Below are 19923 nucleotides of genomic sequence, written 5' to 3'. Positions count from 1 at the left end.
GTCTCGTGAACAACGACACTTCAGACCCTACTGCTGCCTTTCCGATCCACTGGAAAATATAAATTAGGCCACGCGGACCGTGCCGCGTGCAGTTCGATGCAAGCTTTCAATCGAAAATGATTGGAAACCTATTGGTTTCGCGCCAATTCAAATCGTATCGATCATAATTTGTTCGTGCACCTTCCGGCCGAATAACTATAAAGCCTTTGGTGGCGCATTTTCGAAACGCTCACAATTTATTAGCGCATCTTTGAATTAAATCGATTTCAATTTATTTGCGCGTTTACAAATCGAATTTAATGTCATTTGTTCGCGTATCTTTGAATCGTAACTTATTTGTGCAATCAATCGAATAATCCTCATTTGCTTACGTTGAAATTTTTTATGAAAATAGTGAGCCTTGCGTTGTTGCGTGCTTTGTAAAAATTCGTAAGAGCCATTCGCACACAAAATGCGCGTTTCGATTATTTCTTCCTTTAAAAACTTGTAAACCTACCGTGTTACAAGATAATTCGTTTCATTTATCGTGTCACGGGGATATTATTCAAATTTGTCTGACTGCAGTAAAGTGATACTGACTGTAATAGTTGTCTGACTGAAATAAAGTGATGTTAAACTTCTCAACCAACAATTTCATGTTCCACTTGTTATGGTATTGTGGATAGACAAGGATTACGCAAATTGACTGACTTATCTTTGCTCAAGTGCAATGACAAGCTCACAATAACGCAATGAATCAAGTGTTGTTAATGCTGTTACTGGTGTCGGTTTTCGGGTCTCAAGGGAAATCAGTGTCAGATATTTCACATGGTTCAGGAAAATTTACCAAGGGATCTCCTGCAAATGACATCCAGCCACAATCCAACATCTCTAAAGAAGAATTCTTCTTCGCAGAATCATCAACAACTGAGCAAATCTCAACCACTGTTTCTCAAGAAGAAAATCAGAAAGAATCAGATCAAGAATTGTCTGACACCAGTGTATACAACAGAGTCCAGAATCCAACGGACAATGAATCTTCTATAGATGATTCTTCTTCCGAAGAAGAAGAGCCTGATGGACCAGCTGATCACGCGATTCCTTATTCAGAGCACGAAGAACCGAGAAACGTTCCAACAAAACCGAAATACACTGCTCCAGGTGAATGGGCCAAGCCACCAAAGGACAAAAAAGTTCACTTAGAATTTGTACCAACGAAACTGTACGCTCAAGTGAGAAAAACTCATACATTGAGGAAGCTGCCTCGAAAGAAAGCTATAGAGAACGCGGAATCTGAAGAAGAAAAGGAAAACGCAGCAAGATTAAGAGCAGTGGTGAAGAATACGAAAGTGAACACGGTTTATACGGAAGAAGGCTACGAAGATTCTGCGTATGATCATGCTGGACATATTAGAGACGCTGATTTTCACGAAGGTTACGCCAGGAAGTTGCACGATCATTTGGATCTTAAGAAAAAATCTGGAGACGATGATTATGATGATGATCACGAGAAAGAAGAGAACGAGACAAAGGATAAAAACTATAAGAAGTTTAAACCCGAGGAATTCAAGGAGTTTGATGAAGATGATAGTGATCCTCCTAAAACGAGTGCAACGAGCAAAATCAGTGATAATGTTTTAGTAAATCCAAAATTAGTTGCTGAAAAGGGAATAGAGAAGCTGCAGGAGGATTTGGAAAGAGAAGCTGAAGAAATGGAGAAAGGGATTGAGATAAGTAAACTGGAGAAAGTTCAGACAACCACTGATATGGAAACCTCAGTTGGATCAAGGGAACGTGATAATTATGACAGAACGAAGGAAAGAAGAAAGAAAACGGATAAAAAGCGAAGAAAATTGTCATTGTCTGAAAATGTTGAGAATTCTACTGCAGCGTCGATGGATGAGAATATAATTTCTACGGATCGTACAACGGATACTACGAGTGTCATAGAAGATTTGGAAAATTGGTCTCAGAATTCTTCAGGGTTACATAAATACAAAGTCGATAGTAAATCTTCGCCTAACGTCGATATAATTGATTTTATACGCACTGAGGAGAATCCAACGACTGTTAGCTACGGTCAACTCTTCTGGGATTATTTTAAAACAAGACAGGATCAATCGACAACTACGGAATTTCCATTGATATCAGAATCAACGACTTTGAATCAGAATCTCGCACAACCTTCCTATATTAGAAATTTGAATAATTTTGTACCTTATTCTGTTTACGAAGAACCTACGACGATATTTCCAATCTTGGAACCTGAGATCTTAGGTGTTCAGGAAATAAAATCTGGCCATAGTTCTATGGATTCGGCATATTTAAAAAATAATGGGCAGAGTAGTGAATTGTTACCTGTGGATAGCGCAAGTATGGACGAACTGTGGCAATCGATTAATTCCGATGAACAATTAAAAATGGAACCACCTTCCTTCTTAGAAACTCATAGTGATAAGATACTTATGAATGATCAAGAAATTTCATTATTGAATTCTCAAAAGATTTTAAACAGTAACGAAGAATTTAACCAAAACTTTGACAGTTCTCTTTACAATCCAACGTTAAGTTCGGTGAGGAATCGCAAACCACGTTACAAAATTACAATTAGAAACAAATCAAAAGAACCTCAAAAATCCTTGAATCTTAACATTCAATCTTCAAATCAGGAATCATCGACATCGAGTATCATAAACAAACAACTAACCGATATGACGACTACGAAGAAACCTGTCTCAATGAATGAAAATTACATGAAAGTTTTGATGCACGTGAAGAACGAAAAAAACCTGAAAAATGTTCAACATCAGCATCCAAACAGTCTGTATCGAAATCCTCAACATCCAAACAGTTTACAACCTAACAATCTTTTTCTGTCTAATACTGAAAATAATCTACAAGACTTAACAATACTGAGACCCCCACTTCCTCAAAAAACACCAGATTATTATTATTACAACGTTGTTTCGCGAAGTAAACCGGAGATCGACGCCACGCTGTCTGACTGGAGCTCGATTCCGGTTTCTCAACAACGTCGTCAGGTATACACAAATCCTAGAATGTATCGGATTTATTTCGATTTACCACAGATGCAACGACATCCTCTAAATCGCAAGAGAAACACGAAGCCAGCGTCTGATTTGATTGGAGGCACTCTGCCGCCGCAGAAAGATTTAATCCGGCACAATGAACCGATGGATTACGTAAATCGTGGCGGAAACGGGTCGAAGCAGGGCAGAAACGTTCTGAGACCGTTTCGTCAGGCGTCGAATCTCGACGGGGTTCGTGGAATTCGTGCAAAAAGGCGTAAAAGAAGATTTGTCGGAGTTGATGACGAAAGCGATATCGTGAAAGGCTCGATAGTAAACAATGGCACGTCGAATCGAGGTGAAATAGAACGAGCAGCGAAAAATCCATCGATCGAGAGAAATTGCTCGCAGAAAGTGACACGCGACCTGGAAGTGGAGCTCGTTCTGGATACGTCGCAGGCGAAACAGTTTGAGGAGAAGAAATCGAGACATTGTGGGAAGGATTGGGGAGAAGAGTCGCGTGTCGTGGAAAGAGAAAGCATAGATGTGAATGGGTATAATGGGAGGAATGGGTGTATTAAAAGCAATTTGAGGGCGCCGAGGTATGACGATGGAAAGAAAGAGGAGGGAAATGTGATTTATTTGGTCAGGAAGGGGAGGGACGTTGAAAAAAAAGATTTTAAAGCGAGGAATGAATTAAAAGAACGTGAAGAATTATTGGATGAAACATCTAAAGTGTCCGGAAGAAATAAACGAGAATTAAATGTGATTGATTTAGTAAGAAAGAGAAAGGACGTTAAAAAGGATAACTCTAACATGGCGAAAGAATTAAAGCAACGTATAGAATTATTAAATAAAACATTTCAGATGACTGATGGGCAGAAAGAAGAAGAAAAAGTGATCGATTCAGTGGAAGAAAAGAAAGACGTTCATGAAGAGGTTTCTAAAATAAAGGACGAGTTAAAAGTGCATGCAAAATTATTAGACGAGGCACCAACGATAACTGCGGATGTCATAAACCAGGAAATAAACAGTCGTTTTAACGAAGAAACGAATGAAAGTAAGGAAGATAACGATAAAGAAATTAACAAAGGGAAAGATGACGAAAACGAAGAACAGATTGACGTTGATGTCGAAATTCCAGAGTTTGATTACGTGGAAGAACTAACCGAGGAAGATCATGCTGATGAAAGTACTGCTACCACAGAAGCTACCATAAATATAGAAAAATATCCATTTTACAATAACGAAAAGATGCCAACTCCATCTGCTTTAAAATACGCGGTAGATCCTAAGAGATTACCTACGAAAACATACGGAGCCATGGACTTTTACAATTCGAGGGATGCTTATATGCAATGTGACGAGGTGGAACCTAATTTAAAGGTATTACCAGAGAAAGAAGAACCAGTAGGAAATAAAGATCCGGAGGGGAATCTTCCTCGTCTTAAAGGATTAGGAGACAAGCTCGACTGTTTCAAGGCTAAATACTTTGACGAAGATCCATTCGATAATCCTTTGTTTCTAGAGAAACAAGTGGAAGATCCAGTTCCTCCAGCTGAAATAAATGGCAAGCAGTTCGTTTCGAGAATCATGATGTTCCCTAAAGAAGAGGATGATTACGTGATACAGAAATCTTCTAGGAGGCCAGAGAATTATCGGCAACTTCGAAAACACATTTCCAATCCCATCGTAGCTCAGAAAACAAGGCGAATTCGATATAAAATTTATCCAAGAACGACGCCAAGAACAAGAAGAAGACCTGAGAGTTATAGAGTTCAAAGTTCACGGACTAAGTATACGAAAAATTCTAAAAGGCCACAGAAAATTGAGAGACGTCCTGTCACATCTGCCAGTGCAATATCCTCGATAAAGCTTTCAGATAGTATACCATATCAGAGTCAGGTTTATGAGGACGTTATGGGTACCATAAAGAATTTAGCGAATTCTTATCAGGTTCGTGAGACGACAACGATGCCAGCTTCAGACGAAATTACTTTAATGGATGATACGGTGGATGATGTTAAAACGAATTCTAGTACAAATTCGACGAGTTACAGGAAAAGAGAGAAAGAGAAGAATAGTGTGTCGATAGATATCATGGATCGTCCGAGTGATATGAGAATTAATATTAAAGGACCGATGCCTAAATATCAGAATAGGTACAGACAAGGTGTGTACAAGAGAATTAGAGTTCCACAGAAAAGTCGATTAAGAGTTCAGCCGGTGCAGAAACCTGTAATTGGGATTAGAACTGTGAAACGTCGTCGAAAAGTCCGCATTTATAAACGGGATCTGAACGATGACTTGAACTCTAGTCGTGAAAGAAAATTATTAGTTGCTTCCATTGAATTGGGCTCACAGTCGGCGGAAAAGAAAGAAGACAAAATAGGAAATAGGTTCTTGAAGTGGAAGGAAAGTGATTATCAACTAAGAAACTTGGAAAATTCGACGATTGAGGACGACAAAGATTCTTCTACTCAAGAAAATTCAATGACTTCCACCAAACTTCCAAAAACGATCGATACAAAGAGAAAATCGAAGATTCCGAAAAGTGTAACGATTAATTCTTCGAATAATAAAGAAGATCACGAAGAGGAAGAATCTCAAAAAGTTGTGTACACGATTAAAGACAGGATAAGGTACTCGAAACCAAAAGGTGATCTTTGGAATGTTGGCAAATTTGTGAATAAAACTATGGTGGAAGAAGACAAGAGACGAAGCGAGCCAAGGTATAATTATATTAGAAGAAAGAACCCTTCAAACCCAACATTAACCACTACAGAGAGTTCCTTGTTGGACTTGACTAATAAAATTAATTGGACAGAAACTGTGACGACCACGGATAAAGTCAATGAACTCGACAGTCAAGAAATTGTGAAAGAAAACCGCGAAGTGGAATATATGAGCAATAATACCAAAGACGATTACCAGAACAAATATGAAAATTTTAATAATTTTAAACATGATCTAATTAACCAGTCAAATGAAGAAGATGTAAATAAAACAGGAAGTGGTTATGCAGTTTACGAAAGTGTGAATGAAGGTGAAGTAACAACAACCACACAGAAACCGCAATTATCGACTTCTACTGAATTCTTTAATTTGAAAAGCTTCCTGGATACCGATCCTCCAAAATATGGAGAATTATCAAACGAAGACTTTGAGAAATCATTTTCATTGAATACTACTAATAGTTCTAATGGGCATAACGAAACCTCAGACTCTACGAACTTCAATGAAACACAGAAGGGAAACGAACATGAAAAGGAAAAGGATGAAGATACTTCGAAACCGTTTCATCAATCATATTTTTCCAACGAAGAATCTTCGGAGAAAGCACAGACAGAGACGAAAGTTCAGTCAAGCACAGAATCTTCTGAAGAAAGCAGCGTCGCATCGAAAGAAAGCGAATCAGAGGAAGATCGAACGTCTTTCTCATATACTTCCAGGCCATCTTCTCCAGCAGAGAACTATGAAGATGAAAAATATTCGCAGCTTGGACCACGTATAAACAAACCAGCCTTCTACCATCCTCCATTTTTCAATTACAAAAGATTCCATCCAAAGGGAAATTCCGAAGAAACGCAAGAAAGCAACGAAGAGAAAGAAGAATATGTTTTTCCGTGGTATAAAGACAAAGAAGACCGACGGAAACGGAGACGCAATCGATATCGCGATAAAATAAATTACGAATACGAATATCCATGGGAAAGAAGAGAACGTTTAGCACGAGAAGATAGAAAAAGAGAGGCAGAGAAGCGTAAAGGCTTGCTAAGAAAATTCGATGATGAGGAGGAGGAAGCAGAGGAAGCTTCTGCTACGAAATATCGAACGAATACTTATCCACGTGGAAGATACCGATTTTGGGGTCGAATAGATAGTGACACTTCAGAAGATAGAACTTCAGATAATATAGAAAGTAGCAGCGAGTATCGACCAATAATGAGGTATAGTAGCAGATATAATTCGAGAAATATTAAGGTACCTCTGGACAAACAATCGACGAATATCAAATCGAGAAGTATAGAAGAAATTAGTAGATCGATCAAGAAGACTTTGGAAGACATTTCAGAGGAGAAGGGAACGTTGGAAGAAACGAAGAATGATTCGTCACAGGAAAAGAAACTCGAAGAAAAAGAATCTGTGACTTCTTATAAATCTAGAGGTATTTCCCGAGGAATGATTGTTCCTGAAGATGTGACATTAGTCCCCAGCAGGAAAACGAGAAATAGAGAAAAATCGATAGATAATAGTTCTATGGATACCTTGCTTGAAAGTAGAAACTCGAGCGAGTTGGTGAAGAATACTTTAGACAATTCCGAGCCTCGAATAACCGTGGTCGAGAGTCCTCGAGAAATTGAGAATTCCACGAAGCAGACAAGCAAGAAAAGACGAAGGCCATCGAAGAACGCTATTTCTACAATGGAAACTGTGACAAAATCTGCCACTGAAGCTAATCGAGCTCGTCGAAGACAGAAACCTTCTTCTACCACAGTTGCCACGGTCGAATCTACTTCTTTAGTTGCAACAACGACGTCAGCTTCTAAAATTGCTCGAAGGAGAAATCAGAAGAGTAAAGATTCGAAGAAGAATTACATTTCTAACGTCCTGAATAAATCTGTCAACGAAGCTAGCAACGAGACAGATACTTCGAGTAAAACTGGAACAGCGGAGCAGCATTCCAGAAGCAGAAAGAAGAATCAAACGAATGAATTAGTGAACGAATCGACAAAAAACGACAGAAATCAAGAACTATCTGTAAAAGGTTCTATACAACAGGAGCATCTAGAGAAGGTGAACGATGGTCGAGGAAAGAATCAAGGGAACGAAACTATCAAGGAAAGATTGGTTGCCGTGAATCAGAATAAGGAAGCAGAGGAATCGAAGAGAATATTTCTTCCTGTCAAGAATGATGAAAGGTTCGATTTCAAGGACGCTAGGATAGAGACCTTGAGTGACTTTGATAAAACTCATAATGATTACGAAATTGGAAGCATATTGAAGACAGATGCGAATTTTATACCACAGAACAGAGCTCTTCAATTGACCGAACAAAGTTCCAGGGAAATTATTTCTACTGTTTCTTGGATATCGGAGAATTATGATTTTTAAGAATGCTTATTTTTTATTTGTATTTTATACCAGTACTTTAAGGTCTTTTTAGTAGAGTCCAGAGGACAGAAGGAAAAATGGAAAATCGTGCTGTTGTTGAGCTAATTGGGAAAGATTTATGTAGACGAGTAGAAATTGTTTGGAAAGGATGTTAATGACACGTTAAGATGATATTGGCTTCATTAGAGATTACCATTAGAGTTTCCTTTCATTAACCTGACATATTGAGAGAGTTTTGTGTGATACGGTATTTTAGAAAGGCGAAACGAATTTGAGTTATTTTAGTGATTATGAATCGCTTATGAAACAATTTGTTTTAGACTAGTTTTTGAGGGCATGTTGGTAAAAAGTATATCACGTTTACCTGTGCAATGTTTTCAGACTTAAATAACTTGTGGAAAGAAATAATTATAATGCTGGAAGGATAGAAATCGAACGATCATATTCATTGGGTGTAAAACAAGAGGCGAGCAAAGAAAATGTGAAGAAAGAAATCAGGATGGAACGCCTTAACAAATCTTTGCAAACTATTTTCTGTAATAAATCGAAATTATTCTAACTAACATTTAAACAAATTTGTTACAATTATAATGACATTAATTCTATAAATCTTTTACTAAACGAATAAAGTTACATATTTGGTATCGTTAGTTCTTTACCTATTACATGTACATTGTACATAAATCAGACTATTTGAATAAAAATGAACGTTGCACAAAAAACAGGAAAGTCCTTAAAGAATCCTTAAAAAAGTTTTTAAAAAAATTACTAAAATATTTTCACTTAATTAAAAAAATTCCATAAGAGATCTTAAGAAAATTCATAAAACATCCTTAAAGAAACCTTAAAAAATTCTTGAAAAATCTTCATAAACAATCTTTAACGAATTTCTAGCGTTTTACTAACGTGTTAATTATTTCTTTGTACAATTGAGTATAATCTAAATTGTTGCGCTCATTACGTAACATCAATCCTTGTTCTAAAGTGGATATCCTTGATCCAATTCAGTACAATAGAATGTCACAATTTCTCCATGGAATTTAGTAAGTAACTTCTGAATCATTCTTCCGTTTATCGCACTACAGACGTAATGAATGATTCGTCGATGAAGAATGATGTACTTGCACTTAACGATTATTATGCAGTTTAGAATAATGATCCATGCTATTATGTTAATTACTCGATGCTTAGAAAATAATCGTCTTATTAAATCAAATGCACCTATGAACTTCATGGTCTGAATATCGTTATGGCTAAGAAACTATGTAGGCGAAGTAATTAGTTATTAGTAATTAATGCGTGAAATAGAAGTATCTTATACAATAACTGATCGTATGAAGATTAATCAAAATATCCTTTAGTATTCAATTAACGAAATCTTTAGCTATATTTAGATATCAATTTCGATACTTATTTGTCGTGATACAATTTTCAATTTGTTCAGTCAGAAAAGTGGAAATATTTAGTACAATAACTGAGTGTATAAAAATTAATATAAATACATCTATTCTTTAGTATTTAATTAATCAAATTTGATAGTGAAATTATATTTGCTGGACGATTGTAATAGCTATGAGGCAACAAAATTTTCAATTTTCAATTTGTTTAGTGAGCAACATGCAATGAACAACTTTCAAATATTTCCCAATCGGAATCAGATTTTCCCTGATAAAAATACGAATTACAGAGTATTTACCTTATTCTGTTGGCACGACCGACGTGAGTGGTAGCTGGACGTTCACCAAGGTTAAGGTGGACGATATCCTCCATTTAGGTACGTACTGCATTCTAATAAAATCCTGTATCGATGAACAACACTCGATACTGAAAGGGAATACAAGCCTTTGATTGGCCAACTGCGAGACCGAGCCCCGTATATAATTCGATCTTTAGTTTCGTGCTTTAGTTTCCTTCTTGTCTTGCAAAGTGACTACCAAAAGGTCAATATGATTCCTTTGAAGGTATGTCGTCGCACTTGTGCTCGTTTTGCATGGGAATAAATAAAAAAGCACTTCGTAATCATCTAAAAATGGGATCTTAAATGAGTGGTGTTCCTTAACAGTATAATTATTACATTTATTTCTAAATGACGACTTTTATACATATATGAGAATATATAAATATTAATTTCCTTAGTGAAGTGCGATAAAGTGTTATTATAATAATGTTTTTGACAGAAAAGAGTTAAACGATATAAAAGATTAAAAATAATAAAAATTATCTAAACGCAATGATTGTTCGTTAAAATTTTCGTTTTTTTTCCAAATTTCAAATATTAAATGTTACAATTTAATTTCTAATAATCTTTAGATACGTTCGTGTATACTAATCATTTACAAAATATTGAATTAATAAAAGGAAAAGGAAGCGATAAAACATTTCGGTAAACATATGCTTTGATAATGTCAAATCGGTGTTCCTCGCGCGATAATTAAATCGGGTTTTATAAGCGTTCGAACTAGAACGAAAAAGAGAAAATAGTCACAGCAACACGACTCGCGTGACTAACGTAAGAGAGGTGATTGTGTTCTCCAAGGTCCATATGTTTCACAGTAATGCTAATTCTAAAAACATGTTTAATGAACTTTGCAAATCGAACCGTTTTGAAGTGAATTTAAACGAAATAATTATTTAAACCAAATTTCGTGACTGTGTAATTTATATCTGCTTTCTATTATTTGTTAGATTTTAATAGTTGAAATATAATTACTGCCTTACGCGAATTCTCTCGTTTGCAGTGTTCTCTAATAACGAAATTAGTGGAAACGAAATCCCGGCCTTGGATTGGCTAACAGTAACCTTACGCCGAGCCTATAATTCAATCTTCAAGTTTGTACTCGAGTTTCGTTCTTGTTTTACGATTCGACAAACAGAAAACACGACTACGTGTGCTGAAATAAAAGTAAACTTAAACGATGCATCCAAATGAAACTGTGTATTTTAGCTGCATATATATGTTCCTGCTTCTTTTCTTTCTTTCTTTCTTTTTTAACAAAAATAAAATCACAGGAGAAAGCGAAAACGTTTAACATCTAACAGTTAATATTTCAAACATGTTTGTTTAACGTTTTGCGAGATTTCTATATTCGAGTAACGATAAGACACTTTGCTTTTTACGGTATAATTAATTTATATCACCAGGTAAAAACTAACATGTAAAGAATGTCATACTTTCTATCGATGACTGTCGTTTACTGCCATTACCTAAGTTTGCTATCGCGAAATTAAATTCGAGGATAATAGGCTTACCTTGTTAATAATTTCTTAATTGAGAATCTGATATACCTGATTAAATTCTGTTACATCGACGAACTGAATATTGTTTTAATAATATGGGAAGATAATTTCTTTGTCTTCAGTATCTGATTGAAAGCACATATAAAAGAGCGATAAAGTACGTTCAGCTTCAACAATTACATTGATTTAGCCAGCAGAAACAACTAGGATTTTCTCATTTCATTTTAGCGTCTGCTTATAAAATGGCAATAATTAATTGTTTACAGACCATTCTACTGTTAACTATGGTTGGTTTGCTGAACTTATCGACAGTTGCACCGGACAGCGCAGGAATCGTAGAGATGGTGAACGGATTGGCGTATGGTAAGTCAGTCTACTTACTTTCCTTTTACGTTACATAATCTCAAGAAACTTCTTTAACTTTCGTTTCTCTGCGAGTAATTTGTAATTTTGCTATTTCTATGTGTGCATTATCGTTATAACTAACTTTAAATTTGATAAACGTAATCAAACGTGTTTTCACATTCGATTGAATCACGACAGAGGACGACACTGCGTTTCGAGAACATTTCGCTCGAATTCCTTTCACTTTTATTATAAACAGTTTATCTTCTGAGAATCAGAGTAGAAGATCACAAATTCCATCATATTAAGCAAGGTTATGAAAACGGGATATAAAAATATTGGACCTGATTATACATTTTTATTGCGTGTGATTTAGAAATCGTAGAGATTTCAATGCGCCGAGTGGAGATTTCAACACCTGCGTAGGCGATATCGACTGCTTCATGTTATATCGCTCGGAACGTATAAGATTTAAATCAATATAAAAATGAAACTAAATTAAATATAAAGTTAGTTAGTATAATTGCTACTTCAAGAATAAAAATATTGTTTAACTTATTAAAAAATTATACGATAAAGTATAATTAATATTACCATTTTAATTAAAATTTTTATCCAATTTTAATTCGATTCACTTATTAGAACTACGACGTTTACTTACGAATTGTTATTTTCCATTATTTACTAATTATTATTATTTTATTCTAGGAGGCATTCCCTACGGAAGCGTAACTGGAATGCTGGCAAAGTATCCAGGATTCATGAGACAACAATTTAATTCCATTCAGGCTCGGCAATTAAATGGATTCGGAAATGTACAACCGGTAGTTGTCAATCCAAATTTTAGGGCAACGAGACTGGTAGGCGTGCATCCGCAACCTGTACAAGTTTACAATGCTCGCGGTGTCGTTGCCCCTGGCGTTGTTGGTACTATCAGTCACATAGGATACTGAATTCCATTAGTTATAACAAATTTCTAATAAAAAGTACAAAAGCTTTAACACTTTCATTATACATTCCAAAAACTTCATTATATTTATTGTCAAGTATGATTGTATGTATGTGTATTTAAAAATCATAGTTAAATGAAACTTTTTTAGGTAGTGTCATTAAAGATATGAGAAATAGTTTAGAATACTTTTATTCCTCTTTAACAACTTGTTTCTTAAAAGTACATGTAAGGTAAGTATCCCTTCAATTATATTCTCCCAATCACTATGTAGCAAATGAAAAAGATTGATGGTGATATGACAAGTATATAATTCGGATGTGATCGACAACTTTCTATCTTGTGAATCAGTATTTCCGTAGCGTATACTGTAATTCTATTCCAAAATATTACTTTAAATTAGTTCCTTCCTGATTATACAATAAACTATATTATTACCCAATCTAAATAATAAATTACAACTCTAAGAATAAATCAAACGATCAATTGATACCATTTCTGTGTGTATCAATTATATAGATTCGATGATGATATTCCCGTATGAAATATACAAAATTGATCGACCATTTGTCGATTGCATTAGTTATCAGAAATTCGAGTAAAGAAATTACACGTAATTTCGTTTACGTATGAAATATTCAAAATTGGTTGGACTTATATCAATTGAATTAGGGCAGAAGCGTTTATGGAGAGAAAGTATAAATGACATCGGGTACGGTGTATGCCTGTTAGTCGTCACGAGCTGCACGCACGATGCATTACCCTCTACACGTGAGTACCTATATGAACGCTAATACGATCCTCGTTGACAGAGAGAAAAAAAACCAACTGTTTCGTAACTGTGAAGATGATATTCGTCCTACATCGATGCACCATGCGGTAACGCGGCTACTTTCTTGAACCGTCAATCGAGAAAATACATTTTCGTTTCGTTTGCTTCTAACGATGTACACCGACCAATTGTTTCTTACATAATACCGCTACCTTTATCGTTTGTTAAACCTGTCAGATTGTCTTATCATATATATTTAATATAAAAAAATATCGTACCGGTACTTTGCTTAAACGAACATCATAAATCATTAATAAGGATTAAAAATTAATCGCCACACGATGTATCGTATATAAATTACAGAAGATGATAAAGTATAATAAATTTGAAACAAGTAAGTGAAACTTCGCGATTAAATTTCGTAAAAGAAGTTTGGGTACGCAAACCTCACAAATCTCAGAGTATGTAATCGTAAAATGTAAATTGTCGCCGTTGATTCTAATCGTCGCAACAAAATCATAATCGTTGCGTAGCCATGAAAATTTATTGCTATTTGCAAACAGTGTAGTGCACAGATGCTGTACCAGATTTACACGTGTCAGATAAATTTTAATAAATCGTTCTGCAAACGTCGTGTGTTAGATTCGCACTAATATATTCGCAAGTGCACGTCCTTGCGAGAAAAAAGGCTTAGACGTTGCATAATCGTGCTAATTACGATCCGACCAGAACAATATGAGACAGTATGCATGTTCATCATGTTCTGAGAACGCGTTCCACTTGGAGTCAATGCAATTAACTGTAAACGAATATCTATCTAAAGCAATAAATTCCATAAAATCTTCGTCACTGATAGAAAGAAGGAAAAAGGAAACATTGATTGTCAACAAGGTGTTTTATTGTGTTATGTTTCCCAGACGTTTAATTAAGAAAACAAATGTGTGTGTTAAATTAACGGACACAGATTCATATCGATTGTTGGAAAATCCTTTTGTCGTTCGTGTCGAACGACAGTTGGATCGTTCATCGATCGATTGCTATTGTTCAATGGAAACTTATATGTCAGCTTCGTTAGAAAATAGATAAAACGTGGGCGTTCTTCGGGTACAACTTTAGATCGCGATAGTGACCATTCATAAGGACTACGGCAAGTATAAATCGTGAGTGACCATGTGTATTTTATTGCGATCGCGGTGTACGCCGCTTGTAGAAATTAACTTCGTGAATGAATAAACCATGAATGAAACGGGAATACAACTCCTTATTTGCTTTCTACGTGATTTACTTATTGCCGATTGATACGTGCCGAACAGATTTATGTACTTGGCTTCGTGTAACTTTCCGCTGCAAAGATCACTCGATAAGCAATTAATCGATCACTGATGATTACATTTATCAGTTATCAATATAATATAATACTTACACATACACATTTGTTGCTATCCAGATAGTATCAAATCAGAATTTAGCTTCTGGTAGATACTATTTGTTACTGGAGATTGATTTGAAAGAGAAAATATTTCTGAAAAGAAAGAATTTTTAGTACTTAGAAAGCTACTGATTTCCATAAATGAGTATCTATGCATTAGTAAACTGATGAGCAGTCGTATAAATCCATAATTACGATCATATGAAAAGTCGCGAATAATAAGTAACAATTCACACAATTATTTCCTTATGCGGACTGCGACGAGTGATACAATAATTGCAATCTATTTTCTTTGGTTCCTTTCATGCGTGCCGCACCTTTCACAATGCAATTTTAATGTTATATAACCGTGGTCGATTATTTTCTCGATCGTGTTCACTCAGTTTTATTCTTGGAATTCTAGATATTTCAGGAAGCAACAAGTTTGCTACGATCAATTGATTCGCCATAGGTCACAATCTCGTGGATAACAGGTTCCATGAAAACTAAATGAGAAATATTGATGACTTTCTATTGCAAGAGTGCTATATCTTGTAAACAAACACGAATACCTGTCATACTTTGATAGTTGCTCATAAATAGCGACACGGGTCAATGAAACAAAAAATGAAAAAGTTATGTTTACAAATATTTATTAAAATTAAATTTAAAACTAGTTTATAGCGAACATCGTAATGTATTAAAAAATCATAAGTTATCTCAAACTTAATACAACATTTCTACTCGTACTCAAATCTGAGAAGGTTGAAAAATTTAATCCAAATCTGACATCATAATCGTCTAAAACACTAAATCAGAGCTTAATTCAAAATTTGTATTCAAACTCAAATTTAAAATAATTAAAATCCTAAATCGAAAGCCAATATTACAATCGTGTAAAAAACTAAATACAGAGAAAACTGAAACAGAAGTGCTTGGATCAAAACATTTCGAAACTCAGAGACGTTCTTCCGCCTCCGCGATTGCCTGCTCGCAAAATTTTCACAATCGGCCATACCACGTGTAAACCAAGTGTGTCATGTATGAAACAGTGCGTTGATCTTCGGGTTTGAGCATGTAGCTTCTCCCATTGCATAATGAAAAATAAAACATCGTATTACAGAAAATTGCCGGGTACGGTATCGCGAGCCTCTCATTACTCGCTCCGTGTTACGTAGTTCAAAGGGAAGCTTAGATTTTCCTCATTTAGAAAGAGAAGGAAAGCCTTCACTCTTCCCATTGACTATTTTTACTTTAATTTTCATTGCAGATAACGGCGGTGATCGTTAGTCTATGGATTCTTCGGGACAACGTGAACGCGGCAAAAAGCGGACTCAGTAAGTCGATTATTATTCCGTTCTGGGAAACGCTTTTAAACATCACTATGCACACCCTTGAACTGCTTTTAGAACAATGACGATTATTTTTAGAAAGGAGAATTCTACGAGACGAATGAGATCAGTTTTATTTTATTAAATGCGTTGATATTTAGAATCGTGTGATATTAAATCGCGCCGATATTTGAAATTGTTCGCTATAAAATGCGCTTGACGTTTATGAATCTTAAAACTTGTTTAATTACTTAGTAGCTTGTTTAAATTACTCTGTTTACTGCTGAGGAAAACTGCAAAGCTGCTTTAATAAATCACGTAATTCATTCTATCCTGATGTATTATGGTCAATGGAGAAATTCAAAAAGACAAATTAAACATATTTTGATCTTTGTAAGTATATGTAAATATACGAAATTGGCCAATCTTGTATGAAGTAAACGATGGCAGAAGTATTCGAACAGAGAAAGTGTAATTGACATCCAATATGATGCATGCCAGTTGGTCTTCATGAACGATGCACGCACGTTGCATTATCCACGTGAGTTCGCGAACACTAATAGGATCCCCGTTGACAGGTTAAAAAGAGCACTTTCGCAACTATGACGATAAATGACAATCTTTGTCCTACATTGATGCTTCTCGTGGCAGACGAGTCACTTCTTTTATATCTTTGAATCGTGACAACTAATTTATGATTTCCAATTTAAATGTTAAATAATATAGTACATGAAATGTTATCTTTAATTATGAAAATTTCTGGTTTCTGTTTGTTTAGAATTTCTGTGGCATTTCGAATACTTTTAGTTGATGACGATTGTAATAATTAATTTAATAATAATAATCCAAACAGAATAATTTAGACAGACTTTCTATTTGTAAATACGCTATTTGACGCAGAAGTAAATTTTTTAAATATAATTGTACAGTAACTCTTTCAAAAATAAGTATCTGTCTATTTAATTCCTATTTCAATTCAACTTGCATGCTTTTAATCCTCATGGGCACAGTTATGCTAAAAAATTCTTCACTAGTAAATTGTATAGTACACGTGTAGAACACGAATTTTGCCGCGGGCAAATTTTTTCTTCCGTACTTTCGACTATTCATCACACTCACGATTTCCTTATTACGCTTGGTTTAGACTTTGGGACTTTTTCTAGTTACACTAAACCATGTTTGCATTGAATGGTGTCTGTTTGCCTCTGGCTATACTTCCAGCTTCAGCCTTCCACATCTACTAACGTGACGTTTATCCTTACATCCGTAAGCTGTGACATCAACATACTGTATTGACCCGAACATTTGCTTTCTTGTAATTTGTCTCGAGCGTGTTGTAACAGGCTTGAATATCAAATTAACGAAACCACTAACAAAGATACTAGCTGTCTTTTCAAAGTCTAAGATTCACGCGATAAATACGTAAAAATATAAATGGCAAAGGTTGAGATACATAATAATGTGAAGTGATTGTATTTATACAGAAAATTTCGAATTAATAAAAAAAAAGGAAACTAGAAAAAAGCTAAAAGATCCCATCAAACAACATAAAAAGATAAGTTAATTATTTAAATTCTGAAATTCTTTAAAACTATATCGAACCAATAACATCTAAATCGTTTTATTGCGAAATAGGTACCGAGGTGCTGACGTCTTTCGCTAGGAACATCGCGTCGGTCCTGTCAACGACCTTGCTAAACGATTACCAGGATCCACCATCGAACCAATCATCGAGTAACCTTCTGAAAAGAATCCAGGAAACACAATTCTCCTTAGACATTGGCCGTACTCAGCCAGAGAGTCCCGAAACCTCATCAAATACTTCTTTCAATCGTTATCCGCGATATACTCGTGAATCTTCTTCAAACGAAGGAAAACAAACGTTCCAGAATAGTTTCTTAACGAACACACCCCAATACTCGAAATATTACAATTCAGAAGCGTACAAACCATACGAATTCGCGTCGAATCGCGATGCGCGAATTTCTTACAACCAACTGAACGTAGAAACACCTGGGAACGTCAATAGTGGTACGAAAGATAATTCCATCGACGTAAATATTAAGACAGCTCCTCTGCATTATTCCAATCAGTACCATCAACCTTCAGGATTCAGATATAAATCTGAACCTATACATCAATTATCTAACGCAAATCACTATGCTCAGTTTGACCCTCAGCCGAATTATCATCATCTATCGTCTCAGACACCTGTTAGTTCTCAGGAATCTTCAACAACCGAAGGGCTTAACCCAAACGATGAAAACGAGAATACTCAAATCGCTCGAATAACTCGTAGGCCGTTTAACTTAAATTACCATAGTCCCTTTACTGCTCCTTATTATCCATTTCATCAACATCCAGGATTCTATTCTCACCATAGGCCCATCGAAGGTGAGAGTCAACCTGTGAACCCAAGTAGTGGGCCGGTTGAAAGTAACCCGCCTAGATTGATCAATGACCAGAATCAAGGACAGACCGCTATAGGGGGATACGATTACAGTCCTCGTTTTCATCATAAGCAACCTTATTACGATGGTTTTTATCATGGATTTCCTGGATTTTACCCTAGTCCTTTTAACGAGTCTTTTTATCGGGGAAACGTGGAACAAGGTGGTGGTAATGGGACATATAGTCCTTATGATCCTTATAATCCGTTTTATTTTCATGGTTCAAAGTTTGGTCCTTATGTTTCTTACAATCAACCGTATTATCCGAACTTGAATGGACAAAGAAGACCCGTGGAACCACAAAATCCACCTGAGAATCAAGGACATCCTGAACAAATAACATCACCAGAAAATGTACAAGGTGATGTCAATTCTACCGGATATTATCCTCCGTATGGTGGATATCCTTATGGTTTTCCACCATATGGACCCTACTATGGTGGTTTTAATTTTCATTCCTATCCTTTGGCACCGTTTCATGGGTTACCTTATCGTTTTGGCTTCCACAATTATCTATTTCCAGGAATCAAACCTGTACCTTATTTGAATTTCTATCCAAGTAGTTATCCACTGGTTCATTCTTATCCTTTCGGTGGATATTATCCTTATTATAAACGACCTGCGGTAACTGAGAAACCTGAACAAACGGAGAAGGCTACTGATGAAAATCATAAAACCGGGTCAGCCCCGAATAGCGAAGCAGAAATGTTGTCTGAAAGCAAGTCGGAAGAGGTTCAATCTCTTACTTTAAATGGATATAAGAAGCGCGCTTCGTTTGGACTTGTGACCAAAGAAAGAAATAAAGTAGCGAGTGATCGATCGTCGAATCAATTATCTTGATGTAATTTATAATTATCACTAAATTGTGGATTTTTATACAAAATATATTTTTTATGGGTATAGTTAAAGAAATAAAATTTAAATATAGATTTGTTTTAAGAATTATGACCAGTATTTTATTTTACATATTTTATATATATCTATATATTATATACATTGTAAATTTCACCAAAAAGTACAAAAAAAATTCACAATCTAATTATTGTAATATGTTATGTTATTTATGTATTGAATGTAAGAAACATTTGTATGTATCGATCTTTAATTAAAGTATTGTGGACATTTTCTCTTTCCTTGGTAATTTCCTTATTACTTTCGCTACTACTGACCCTCTCCCAATTCTTTTAATAACATCGGTAACGCATACATTCTCTCAATTGTGTCAATCACATTGTTGACACGTATGCGCTCCCTCAATTGTTTCAATCTCACCAGTGCATTGTCGCAACTATTTTATTTTTGTTTTCA

At 35.4% G+C, this 19923-nt stretch overlaps 3 protein-coding genes across 5 annotated transcripts; all 3 read left to right on the top strand.

The window, feature by feature from the left end:
• The first annotated feature begins 731 nt into the window (after positions 1-731).
• LOC138185144 (putative leucine-rich repeat-containing protein DDB_G0290503) lies at positions 732-8123 on the top strand. The gene has a single exon (XM_069123851.1). The coding sequence runs from the start codon at positions 732-734 to the stop codon at positions 8121-8123; it is 7392 nt and encodes a 2463-aa protein (XP_068979952.1).
• Positions 8124-10023: 1900 nt separating this feature from the next.
• LOC138185042 (uncharacterized) lies at positions 10024-12744 on the top strand. Of its 3 annotated transcripts, XM_069123633.1 has the most exons (4): positions 10024-10084; positions 10862-10952; positions 11627-11723; positions 12414-12744. In XM_069123633.1, exons 3-4 carry the CDS (start codon positions 11645-11647, stop codon positions 12656-12658), a joined length of 324 nt encoding a protein of 107 aa, XP_068979734.1. In that variant the 5' UTR covers positions 10024-10084; positions 10862-10952; positions 11627-11644; the 3' UTR covers positions 12659-12744. The 3 variants fall into 3 exon arrangements, with proteins under 3 accessions (XP_068979734.1, XP_068979733.1, XP_068979732.1); XM_069123632.1 differs by lacking the exon at positions 10862-10952 and having other exon boundaries at positions 10043-10084; XM_069123631.1 differs by lacking the exons at positions 10024-10084; positions 10862-10952 and having other exon boundaries at positions 11582-11723.
• A 654-nt stretch (positions 12745-13398) lies between these two features.
• LOC138184767 (uncharacterized) lies at positions 13399-19724 on the top strand. Its single transcript, XM_069123043.1, has 3 exons — positions 13399-13425; positions 16105-16171; positions 17801-19724. Exons 1-3 carry the CDS (start codon positions 13408-13410, stop codon positions 19453-19455), a joined length of 1740 nt encoding a protein of 579 aa, XP_068979144.1. The 5' UTR covers positions 13399-13407; the 3' UTR covers positions 19456-19724.
• Positions 19725-19923: the final 199 nt, after the last annotated feature.

The sequence above is a fragment of the Bombus flavifrons genome, chromosome 11 (genome assembly GCF_040668555.2).
Source record: "Bombus flavifrons isolate JBK064 chromosome 11, iyBomFlav1_principal, whole genome shotgun sequence".
NCBI classification, from domain to species: Eukaryota; Metazoa; Arthropoda; class Insecta; order Hymenoptera; family Apidae; genus Bombus; species Bombus flavifrons.
Note: the sequence above shows the minus strand (reverse complement) of the source record. Positions and strands in the feature narration are given on the sequence as shown.

Bases quoted from the DNA above. Each gene is read 5' to 3' on its own strand.
- LOC138185144 (XM_069123851.1), top strand. From the start codon at position 732: ATGAATCAAGTGTTGTTAATGCTGTTACTGGTGTCGGTTTTCGGGTCT.
- LOC138185042 (XM_069123631.1), top strand. From the start codon at position 11,603: ATGGCAATAATTAATTGTTTACAGACCATTCTACTGTTAACTATGGTT. The intron at 11,724-12,413 runs GTAAGTCAGTCT...ATTTTATTCTAG, and splicing joins GGTGAACGGATTGGCGTATG to GAGGCATTCCCTACGGAAGC.
- LOC138184767 (XM_069123043.1), top strand. The intron at 16,172-17,800 runs GTAAGTCGATTA...ATTGCGAAATAG, and splicing joins CGCGGCAAAAAGCGGACTCA to GTACCGAGGTGCTGACGTCT.